General features: G+C 37.9%; 1 protein-coding gene across 1 annotated transcript in view; it reads left to right on the forward strand.

Moving 5' to 3' along the window:
• Window positions 1-12,500, forward strand: part of LOC130247093 (growth factor receptor-bound protein 10-like) — a 94,323-nt gene that overhangs the window by 23,528 nt on the left and 58,295 nt on the right. The window contains exon 3 of the mRNA XM_056480280.1: window positions 449-542. Within this exon, the coding sequence (XP_056336255.1) occupies window positions 449-542 (94 nt within the window). The remainder of the gene's footprint in view (window positions 1-448; window positions 543-12,500) is intronic.

Below are 12,500 nucleotides of genomic sequence, written 5' to 3' on the forward strand. Positions count from 1 at the left end.
TATGGCTAAGAGTCCATTACAGTCACTGAAATGTTAAATAGACTGGAAGAAGAATTATTTAAGATAACAGTAGAGCAATGCGAGAGACTAGTGATTTCATGTGAGAGGCAACTGTGATGTGATGTGGCTGCAGATCTGCTGAAATCATTCAAATCAAGTGGCTGTAAACTTCCTATTAACTTTGTTGTAACCATCAGAAATTCAAGTAGCAATCTTTTTTTTCTGCTACATCATATTGGTGAGCAATTCATAACAGACTTACTGTACATTTTTGTAGTGATTGATTCCTTTCATAAATTTTCTTTTCTGTGACACATCTGGAGTATGACGTGTAAGAGACTAAATTGGTGATGGCATAAAGATGCCAATCACCTAAATTGATGCCATAACCTAAATTGGTGATGGCAAGACTTTTTGAACTCTCTGACCTCCTCCTTTTTCCTTTCAGGACAATGTTGACCGCGCCTCATCTCACAGACCATCCAATCTCATTGGTTCAAGCTTTCAGCAGTCATCCAATCGGACCTCTCCTAATCACCCAGGTGGGTATGGAATGGTCATTTGGTACCTGAAAGTTTCCTTGTTTTATACAATACTTTATATTGAAGGGCATCAGTTAATCACATTGCAGAGGCAGTTTTTGTCCTTATTGGCATTATGCAGGTCACTGGGTTCTGCTCGGTCAAAGAGGTTACTGGCAAGCTCTTCAAGTAACTGCACAGTTGTGTGCACTTAGGGTTGCATATCCTCTGAGTTTGCAGGCCAGGGCCTTCTCCGAATCTCGAACTGTTTTATAGTTGTGAGCAAGGATGTTGGCCTCGGTTCATGTTGTAAGCACAATTGGGTGTAGCCATTGTGTGTGTCTGTATGTCCTGTTCTGCTCTCCAGATGCTGTCTTGCTTTAAAGGGCACCTATGGTAAAAAATCTACTTTTCAAGCTGTTTGGACAGACATATGTGCATGTATGGTGTATAGACTGTGAAATTGGGGTGATATAAGCACACCCAGTGCTTTTTTTTCAATTTAACAACATAAAAAACGGTGGACCAATTGGAGCTGTTTTCAAATCGACCGCAACTTTACGTAGGAGAGCGGTCCCCTCGCCCACCAATATTGATTGACAGGCGCGTCATCATATCCTCAGTTTGTTAATTCACGTCCGCCATTTTCAGCGTGAGTCGAAGCAATATCACTAAAGGAACACCCTAGCTCTATTTTTAGATGCAAGGCTCATTGGGCTCAACACAAGATCAATATTCTCCACATTATCTCTCTAATCGGAATTATTGGTTGTATCTTTAGGTAGGTTTGCAAATATGTGTACTTCTCATTGAGTCTACCTTATACTTCAGTCATTTGCATTTCTCGCGATCCCAGAAGCTTCCTGTGATCTTAACTAGCATGCGTTTTAGAATTCTAAACATAGGTTTCTATCAGGGTACACAAGTCGACGGCTGGGCGCCGCGGACCGCTGCAGAAACCTATGTTTAGAATTCAAAAACGGTGGCGCGACGATTCGGGACACTTTATGCTTCTGGTGCGCCACAGAGAGTGTCTGGTGTGCCGTGTCGCGGCTTCAAGCGGCGCATCTAGTGCCTCAGTCAAAGTTAATTCAGTGTGCGTGGTTATTAGTTTCTGTGTACAAGCTCGGCACTTGAAACTAGCACACAGTTGGCTGTAAAACTGTACAAAGACACAAATGATTTTGTACTCTCTGCTTGGTCTGTGTCAGAGTCGTACATGTACGACTGAATGGTGATCCTCTCTCTCACTCCTCCTTCTCTGAGTCTGCCTGTCAGACTCTGTTGCAAATGCAGAGCGGGTGAGCTCAAGGCCCCGCCCCCTTGTTACGTTGGCGGGAAGCCGAAACTAATTTACATGTAAAGCAACACACCCATAAATCAGCGAACTGTGGACACGCCCCCAACATGACACTTTTTAACACATTATAATAAAAAAACTGCATTGTGTTTTGAACTGAACCTAAACTCAGAAGGCACACTCAGAAGAACCATAATATTAATATTAAATCATAAAAAAGAGGTAAACTATGTGCCCTTTAATGTGTCTCTACCCTGAAGCATATAGATTTTTCAAAAAGTCACTGCATGCTTTTGTGTGCAGATATTATGTTTACATTGTGGGCAAGGCACATTGATCAGGCTTGTAAAAAGTACTGACACTGATACATATACTGTACATGTACTTGGCTCTTTAAACAAAGACGTGCTATAAACATCTATTATAAAAATAATTATACTAGAAAGCAACCCTACTCTTTAAAGAAAGTTTTTATAAAAAGTTTTCTGGTGCATATGGAGAGGAAAAAAAAATGTGTACTACAGTAGTGTTGTCAAAAGTATTGAATTTGATACCAATCGGTACTAAAATTTTACAAACGTCCATTTCCCACTAACATTTAAGCACTGTTGAGCATGTTCTTTAAACACAGCTGATGTGCTCAATAGAACAGATGACTATGATTGGGTCTTTAACCTCTCTTCACAAAGTACAAACACAGATACAGGGACACTGGAGCATTTCAAATTCACGTTGATCAGCTGGTCGGTCTGAGCTGACATATGAGCAATCCACTGATGGATCGACTTTGCGGCTTTGAAACAATGCAGTTTCCCTGTATCTGTGTTTGCACTCAGTGAAGAGCGGTTAACTGATGACCTTCACTGCCAATCACAGTAATTTCTGTTGTGAATATGTTGTTGTGAGCATGTGAACACATTGGTCAGTCAGCTGTGTTTAAGTAGGCGCTCAACAGGGCTCAAATTTTAGCGGGTAATTAATATTTAAAACATTTCAGTATTGTGACAACACTATGTTGCAGGTGCTTTGTCAAGCCCACTCACCTATGTAGATCACACTAAGAATGTCACCATATTTCCTGGAGTGTTGATAAGAAAGTGTCTGGTGCATACGGAGAGGATATGGAGTGTGTTCTACAGGTGGTTTGCCTATTCAACTTTTCATTATTGTAAATCAGTGGTTCTCAACCACGTTACGCGGGTACTTCTCATATACTATTTTTCGAGTTCTATAAATGTGGACATAAGACTTGGCTTGCATACTGTTTTATAGTGTACTATATTGTATGGAAGTATGCAATTTAAGACACAGCACTAGAGTCTCTGCTGATGAGTTGAATCATGTGTTTTTTACTAGCAAGTTGGCCAAATCATTTGCCAAATTTTTTATTTATTTACTAGAAAGTATAAAAAATGAGCATGTTAGCAAAATGGTTATCTTAGGCTGAAAATGCAGAGCTTTTAAATTAGATACAACAACTGCACTTTAAACTTGATCCACATGGGGGCAACATACATTGTCAAAGGTAGATGGCATTATACTAGGCAGTGTTGTGCTAGTTCCTGAAAATAGTAACTAGTTTCAGTTACTAGTTACTTCATTCTTCAAAAAGTAAGGCATTACAGTTAAAAGTATTTTTTGAGTTACTTTTCCAAAGAACATTTTTAATGCTCACATTAATGCCCTTATAATGTCACTTCAGTGCTGCATGGAAAATACACTGTTGATCAACTTCAGTTTTAATTAATTTGCATTCTCACAACTAAAACTCAAAACAGACTTAAATAAATTCGTGTTTAAAAATGACTTTTTGTTTAAGTCAGACCAGCAGCACAAAAATAAAAATATCACAAGGTGAAACACCAGCTGAATAATATATTCAAACAAAAAAGCAAAAATTAAAGTTACTTCAGCATCATAAAAGTTTGTATTTATCCCGTAAACCCTTGACTATGAAAATAGCAACACTATACAACAAACACAAAACCTTTATCATTCAGAATCAATTTGGTGAAACTCTGCACCAAAAAATAAAACTGCTATTATAGACAACAGTATATTTTATGCATTTTAAACAAAACAAAAACATAACAGCTGCTTAAAAAAGAAATCGATGAGCAATTTTCAAACTAACCACAAATTAAACGTGGTGTGTCAGCAAATTATGAAAAGTAAGCTATATAAATTCAAAGTGCAAACTCTGCTGTTGTATAACAACTATAAAAATGTTTAACAATTAAAAAAATGTATCACATCATTTTTCTGAACAATACAACACAATACAATTAAATAACCTGTTCTGAAATATAACAAAAATGTGTCACTGTGTGTACTAAACTATACAGATAACAAATGTGTGCTTACTTATGTGAAACAACAAACATAGTAGTATTAGTAATAGCAATTAATAATAGTAACTTTAATAGTCTCTCTGTCTTTCTCTCGCACGCACATTTGGTCTCTCTTGCTTGTACCCGATCTCTCTGCTTTCTGCTTTTCGCACATGACGCGTCTTCTTTACAGTGGTTGGTTGGCATCCACCAATCTCACAATGTGTCGCTGCTGAAAACAGGAAGATGTAGGCTAGACTGCAGCCAAAATTAATTAACTTACCAAGTAACAGACAAACGCATTATATTGTAATGATAACGTAGTTAATATATTTAAAAAGTAACATGCTACAGTATTAGTTACTGTCAAAGTAATGCCGTTACAGTAACGCATTACTAGTAACGTGTTATTGCCAAACACTGATAATAGGTGATTTTAAATAGATTGTATAATTTCAAAATGTAATGTAACAAAACATAATCTGAATTTGTGAATCTATGCTACATGACACATACTGGCACAAAGCAAAAAATTGTAGACATGCAATACTTAAAAATGCAAATTCATTGTTCATCATCAGAGGATGCATGCATAACCATAGGTCTGTATCTTGCTGTATTGCTGTACCATATGCTGTATATTAAGCACTATATATCTTGTGACTGCTACCTCCAGCAGGATGATGTGCCCATTTACGAAACTCAAATCATCTGAACATGTTTTCTTGAACATGGCAGTGAATTCACTAAACTCAAATGACCTTCACAGTCACCAGTTCTCAAAGCAGGAAAGCACTTTTGGGATTTGCTGGAATGGAAAATTTGAATTATGAATGTGAATCTGAGCAATCTTAAATGATTGCATGATGCTATCATGTCAACAGGGAGCAAAATCTGAGGAATGATTTTAGCACCTTGTTAAATCTATCCCATAAAAAAAATTAAAGAACCCCTATTTTGCATTATAAAAGGTCATATTTTGGTTTTATGGGGTCTCTAACAACAAGCTGATATGCATGCAAGATCAAAAAACACTTTTATTGTCTTGTAATATGCATTTATTTTTACCTAATTATCACAACAACTCCCACATGATTTGTTCTGCGATTCATTTGTTCCCAAACCCCTCTTATCGCGAATCTTATCTGTGCTGATTGGTCTGATGACCCTGTCTGTTGTGGTTGGTCAACTGGGTTCAGCACAAGATAGAGAGAAACGCCCACCATGGCTATGAAGTACAGTAGCACACAGAGTATGTGAAACCCCAATGCAGGAATGCAATAAAGCAATGCAGTTAAACACCAGCGTATTACTTTACTCTTAAACCTAATACCAAGTAATAACAACCGCATCGCGTGTATGAGAAACAGCTGACGGTGGCCATAGCAAAGGCAAACGGCAGAGGATCGCGAGTTCAGAAACGCATTTAAATTGGTAAAGGAAGGACTCATCATGTTTTTAACATAGTTTTGGACGCAATATGTGAACAGCCCTATACAGATTTAACCTGAGAGATACAATACAAGCACTGATCTCTAATAGATAAGTGATTACAAGTCAGTAAAAGTTACTGTCCCTGATAAGTCCCTGATGCTCCTTCCTTTAATAGCAAATGGCCGGCGAATTCCATGTTGCAGCGTAGGTTATTGTATCAAAAATCAAAAACACAGCACGTGGTTGGCTATGCTTTGGTATTATTGTGAAAATGAACTTTAACCCTTTGTTCCCCACAGCCGAATATCCATCTGTCAGTGATCATCACCTTCGTGTCATGATCAGTCTCATAATCCCCAGTGCTCCGCTAGTGTCTGAAGGGAAAGGCGCGTTCACATTTGACCAGAACTGGCAGTTCTTATTTGATGATGTACCATATCAACATTGACGCGTTCTAGCAAAAGATCCGAACCCAACACGATTCTTTTATTCGACTCGGTGAGTCAACTATTTCGTTAAAGAATCAATAGTTTTAAACACTGTGCACTTTCAGATGTAAACATCAGCTGGATGTTTTCATTCACTTAGTGCTGTGTTACACACTGCTTAGAAGCCATTTTTAAAAATGCATAAAAGGGGCTCTTTAAGGCAGTTCTGAAGGCAAAAGGTGGTCCAAACCTGCAAGGTGTAACTTAAAGTATGTGTGTGTAGGTTTTTTTATTTTTATTTTTTCAACAAAAAAAAAAATGTGACAGTTATTTTGGAAAAAAAATTCTAAATGAAGTGGTTTTCAATTTGAGATCAAAGAATATTTAACTAACGTCTTGGGACAAATTTGTATAGCGAAGAAAGTAAACACTGTCATGATGGGACTTTTCATGATCTTATACCGTTTATATTCTGAGATAATGCTGTTTTCTTCTCTCTACTCTAAATACTCCTAAACCTTTTTGCAATTTTAGATGTTCAGAAAGACATTATTTAGTCTGTATATCAAGCTGTTTTTCCCTCATGGGGACCATATACTGCTTCCCACTGACAAGACATAAGGGTAGTAGTCTGGCATCTCATTCTCACACTCACACACACACACACACACACACACACACACACACACACACACACACACACACACACACACACACTAACTAAAGGCCCATAAGTCTTTCTTGGTGTGTTTATTTCTCGTCATCTGTGGCCAGCCATTGGTTCTGTGTGTGTGTGTGTCTGTGTCTGTGTGTGTGTGTGTGTGTGTGTGTGTGTGTGTGTGTGTGTGTGTGTGTGTGTGTGTGTGTGTGTGTGTGTGTGTGTGTGTGTGTGAGCGCGCATACTTGCTGTTACATGCCTGTTTGCGCTCTATAAGTTGAGGCAGGAGTTATATGAGGTGACCTATATTCAGTGCACACTCAAAAAGAGAGAGAGCGCAAGAAGGAAAGAATTGGGCACATGAGGTTGGACCGTCTTCTGACACGCAGATCCACAGTGAGGAAAGAGAACTGAAACAAAAACAACAGGAAAGAGACAGTGTGTCTGTATTAGCCTCTGAAGAGATCTCTGTATCCTCTTTTATAAATCCACTGAGGGAATCTACCTTATACATTGATGATGAATATTGTTCCATTTATTTGATCTGTATACTGTTGGCTGTTTGACAGGTTCTTCAGTTAATATATGTTCATTCATTCATTTTCTTTTTGGCTTAGTCCCTTTAGTAATCTGGGGTCGCCACAGTGGAATGAACAGGCAACTTATTCAGCAAATATTTTAAGCAGCTGATACCCTTCCAGCTGCAACCCATCACTGGGAAACATCCATACACACTCATTCACACACATGCACTACGGACAATTTAGCTTACCCAATTCACCCATACCACATGTTTTTGGACTTGTGGGGGAAACCGGAGCACCCAGAGGAAACCCACGCCAACACGGGGAGAATATGCTAACTCCACACAAAAATGCCAACTGAACCAGCCGGGGCTTCAACCCACAACCTTTTTACTGTGAGGCGATTGTGCTACCCCCTGCGCCACCGTGCTGCCAGATAATATACAGTATGTGAATTATGTATTTTAAAGCTGATTACAGCATTAATTACAGCTAATTTACAGTTATAAGTAGTTTTGGGATGTTTGTTTCAGTTTTAGGCACTACATTAGACACCCCCCTCACTTCTAAACCTTTCAAACTATCCAATACTAGTCACAAACTACAAACTAGCCACATATACACATCAAGTTTGTGATTTGGACAAGATTCCCTGGCGAACATACATGATTTCACAAAAATGTAGTATCACCTTAATAACGTACAACAATAGTTTATCACTGTACACTATGGTAATACAATTTTTAGAATGCAATGATATTACCATGATATTGTCATGATACGTGAGTTAATATGTCCTCAAAACCACATTATACTCATAAAAAACTACATTACATTACCATAATTGCACACAAAAAAGTAATATTAGTATTATTACATTTTATTTGTACTTTTATTATATAGATTTTTTTTTACATTAAATGGTAATACACTGTAAAAAATGCTTGGTTCCACACAATCGATTTGTATTGGGACAACATGAAGGAATTAAGTTAACTTAAGGCTGATTTATAATTCTGCGTTGAGTGAATGCTGTGACCCACGATGCATGGCTTGCGCGTAGCTGTGCATTGATACTTCTGCATGCTGTTTGTGTTGCTCTGCAAGAGCACGTCCAAAACACTAGCTGGCAGTAGGTTATGTTATGTTCCTCTAGACAGAGTTTCTTCGAGGGTGTTTTGTTTTTTCTGAACGCTACCTTAATGCACAAGTAGCTAAAACTCGCTCATTCTAAGGCGGGAACCGGTGGACGTGCAACATCTTTAATTATAAGTTAAATGTAAAACAAAAGTTTCCATCTGGAGCTCCTTCACGGGACTCCTCACTTGTAAACACTCACCCATCAGGTTCACAGCTGTCAGCACCACCCACACTCGTCACAGCTACCAAGCCAACCAATTACAAAACCTGACCTATGCATCGTTGCGATATGTGTATTTACATTTTTTGAGAGGTGCACATCAATGTCGGCGTCAACCACGGCGAGGGCTATGCGACCACATGAAGGCTGCACCGGAGCATACGCATACGTTTGAAGCAGAAGTATGAATCTGCCTTTAGTTGATACAAATTTAAGTGAATTGAACATAACAACTATGTTGTCACAAGAAAACCTCAAGAATTGTGTCATTTCAGCTTATATTTTATAAGTAGTTATATATAAGAACAAACACCAAACATCTTTTTTTGAGGGTATCACTGTTCTTAAATTAAACTTTTTTTTTTTTTTTTTTTTTTTAAATGACACTAAATCCAAACCATGGAATGGACCTAAAGTCATGGTATGATCAATGTACTGAAGGGTATGTCAATGATTTGTTTTTGCAGTTTAAAAAATGTGAAGGGAAGAGGGAAGGAGGGAGGGTTTGGAAAAGCATATCTGGACCACTTAGCTCTGAGAGAAGTAAATGGGAAGATCCTGTTTGACACTCGCTTGTACTCGTTGTACCTCTTGACAAATTGTTCCTTGTTGTTTTGAAAGTTCTGTTCATTGATCGCTTTTCGGTCTGTTTGTGTGCATGTTTCCACTTGAGGAGACGTCTTTAGCACACAGGACACTTGCCGAGCTCTCTTCTTACATACACAAACACTTACACTCGGACACACATGCGGAAGTGTGTGGGCCTGGGGTATGTGCGGAATGCACCGGTCGGACGCTGCTGGTATTCCAGAGGAAGTCTGAAGCAGAGCTTTGATTTAGACCAGTTTTTGAAATTGGCTGATGCGATTGGTCACTTTGCTAAGGTAACTCTGGGCTTGCTTGGTATTAGCTGGAAATTTACATTGAAGTCGAAATGAAATTAAGTTTCCCCTTGCCCTTATGGATGTTATAGATGTTATTTTAAATGCTTCATCCATGTAAATGTTTTGAGCACTTTTGTGTATTTAACTGGATATTTCTATTATAGAAATTAACGATTTGTCATCAATGATAACTGCTCAGCCTGATGCGAAAAAAGCAATTTGGTCACCATCGCTGCACTAGCATTACACTTTAGCATGATTTGCTAACCTTTTAAACTCACCAGTTGTTTGAGCAAATCACTCGAGGGCCTTAAAAGCTTGGCTTTTATGGGTCTTGATTCCACAGAGTGCTTCTCAACTCAAGGGTCGTGACCCTTAAAATGTGTCTCTGGGCTGTTTTGATAAGGTTGTGGAAGGCGGGAGGGAGGGGGGGGTGCTAGTGATAAAATGTAGTTATGATGACACTGTGAAAGGTCAGCGTTTGAGCTCCCACAACAAAACCAGTTGAGATTCTCTAGGTTTAGGCATTCCATTCATCAACCAAGTTAGTGAAAATACACATGGCATTTATTGAACCTGTCCTCTTTGCTTCATTTAACAGGCATGTAGCGTCTCATGCGCACAAACCACCTGCTGTTCTTCCCAAAGCCCAGAATGCATCATGATGACGTGTTTCCAATGAGAGGAAGATTGGTGAAATATTCGATTTTGGAATGGAGTTGTTTTGTGAGGTCAATGACTCCAAAATGAGCTTTCTTCAGTTTGATTTAAGGGGTTTGATTGTTTCGAGGAATGCTGAGAAATGTGACCAAGGAACTGACTGCTTTGATGTGTACAGATTTGACTTAATACTGCCATCTTGTGGCATTTTATTGCTAGTGGCTAGTGGAAAGGATACTTTCATATCATTTCATGGTTTATACTAATGCTGTTTAGGTATGATCTTTTTAGTATGATTTTTTTCATTGCTGACCCAAATCATTAGCCAAATTGTCATCATCTGCCAACATATTTGATTAAACCAACCATACGTAAGACTAAGGTAAATACTGTAACTAAAGTTTTTTTGGTATAGCTTTTTACTGAGACCAATCCTGAAGTTTTGGGATGCCACTGAAGCATAATACATATAGAGAACAAGTGGACGCGACAGGGAATGTTCTGTGGCTGAACTGTCAAAGTGTGACCAAAGGCTCAACTTAAAATCATCCAGGAAGCCACAGAGGATCTTAAAAAAACTCTTTTAAAGAAATGCGGGCTGAGAGAGGAGCAATGTGGAAACCACTGCTAACCAAGAACATAAGCGCTCATCTTTCATCCGCCAAGAGCACCTGGCTGATCCCCAAGTCTTTTGGAAGAATGTTGTGCGAGTCAAAAATGGAACGTTTTGGATGACATGCATCTTATTATGTCTGGCACAAAGCTAAAATAGCATTCCATAATCTGAGAGTTTCTTACCAACAGTAGTGCTGGTGTGTTAAGTGTATTGGTAGATAAAGTCATCTATCAAAGTAAATTAAACCTTAATACCTTAAAACCTTAATAATTTAATCTTGGGGTACTGCCATGGTTCTGTATAACATGTTAACATTGGCTATATATAACATTTTAGTTTATAATTTTATGTAAATTTAAATTCTTATTGATTCCTTATATTTTGTTACTTTAATTTGTATACAACTAGCAGTGGTGTGAAGTAACAAATTACAAATACTCAAATTACTGTAATTGAGTAGTTTTTCTCAGGAATTGTAGTTTAAGTAGTTTTAAAAAAAAAAGTATACTTTTATTTTCCCTTGAGTACATTTTTACTCCACTATTTTCCTTCAACCTGCAGCCACTACTTTATTTTTTCTTGTCTATGGAGATTGGGTCAGTAGAAAACTCAGTCCTGCGATTCCTGTCCAATCAAACCACACATAGATAGTAAATCCCATCATACTGAACATTTTCAAGACATGGGCACTTTATAATTGCAGCAAACCGGCTGAAAGTATTAACAAAGTCCAAAATGTCCAAAATTTGTTTACACTGCATGTCACTGATCCCAGCAGAAACACAACGTCATAAGACATTAATATTAGGTTAGATTTAGGTTGCAAACGTCAAAGGACAATGTCATTTTGATGTCCAATAACGACATGAAATGACGTTGATTTTAGGTTGTGTTGGAAAGTGCCCAAGATCCAATGTTGAGCCAACATCTTAAACTAACATCATATTGATGCCAAATACTGATATTTATTTGTCAGGTATGGCAACCAAAATCCAACATCTGATAGATGTTATATTGATAATGTCCACACAACGTCAAGCTGTAATGTACATAGACTTGTCCAACGTTGGACCCTGACGTCGACCTGACATTGGGTTCTGAAAAAAAGTTATGTCCCACGAGGTTGGGGTACAACATCAATCTGACATTATGTTGACATCCTGTTCCTGCTGGGATGAAATTGCCAAATACTCTTAAACAATATCTAAATGCACTACAGAATGTTACATTTACACACACATGCACAAATTGTATATAACGCTTAAGCATTTCACAGCTTAATACTCACTACTCACCAGGGGTGTAGTGGACATTTTAAAAGTGGGGGGGGACGGATCCCTCCTGTTCCCCCCAGTTGCTACGCCCATGCTACTCACTGCTCTTGAGTACTTTTAAAAGGGCTACTTTTTACACATATTTTGAGTACGATTTACAGCAGATACTTTTACTCTACTTGCACTACATTTTTGGCCAAGTAATGGTACTTTTACTTGATTTTTCAGTACTCTTTACACCACTGACCACTAGAGTTTAAAATGCTGCATTTTGAAAAATGTCTCCTGTGCTCACCAAAAACTGCAGAATTTATATGATCAAAAATATTTTAAAACGGGAATATTTTAAATTATGTACTCACAATATTAAAGTAAAAATTTTTACTTTTATTTTACTTTTAAAGGGGTCCTATTATACAAAAATAACTTTTATAATTAGTTTGAACAGTTGTGTGTGAACATTCTGTAAATATAACCAGCTTCTAATGGTAAAAATTTATGAATTTAATTT

Source organism: Danio aesculapii, chromosome 19 (genome assembly GCF_903798145.1).
Source record: "Danio aesculapii chromosome 19, fDanAes4.1, whole genome shotgun sequence".
Classification (NCBI taxonomy): Eukaryota; Metazoa; Chordata; class Actinopteri; order Cypriniformes; family Danionidae; genus Danio; species Danio aesculapii.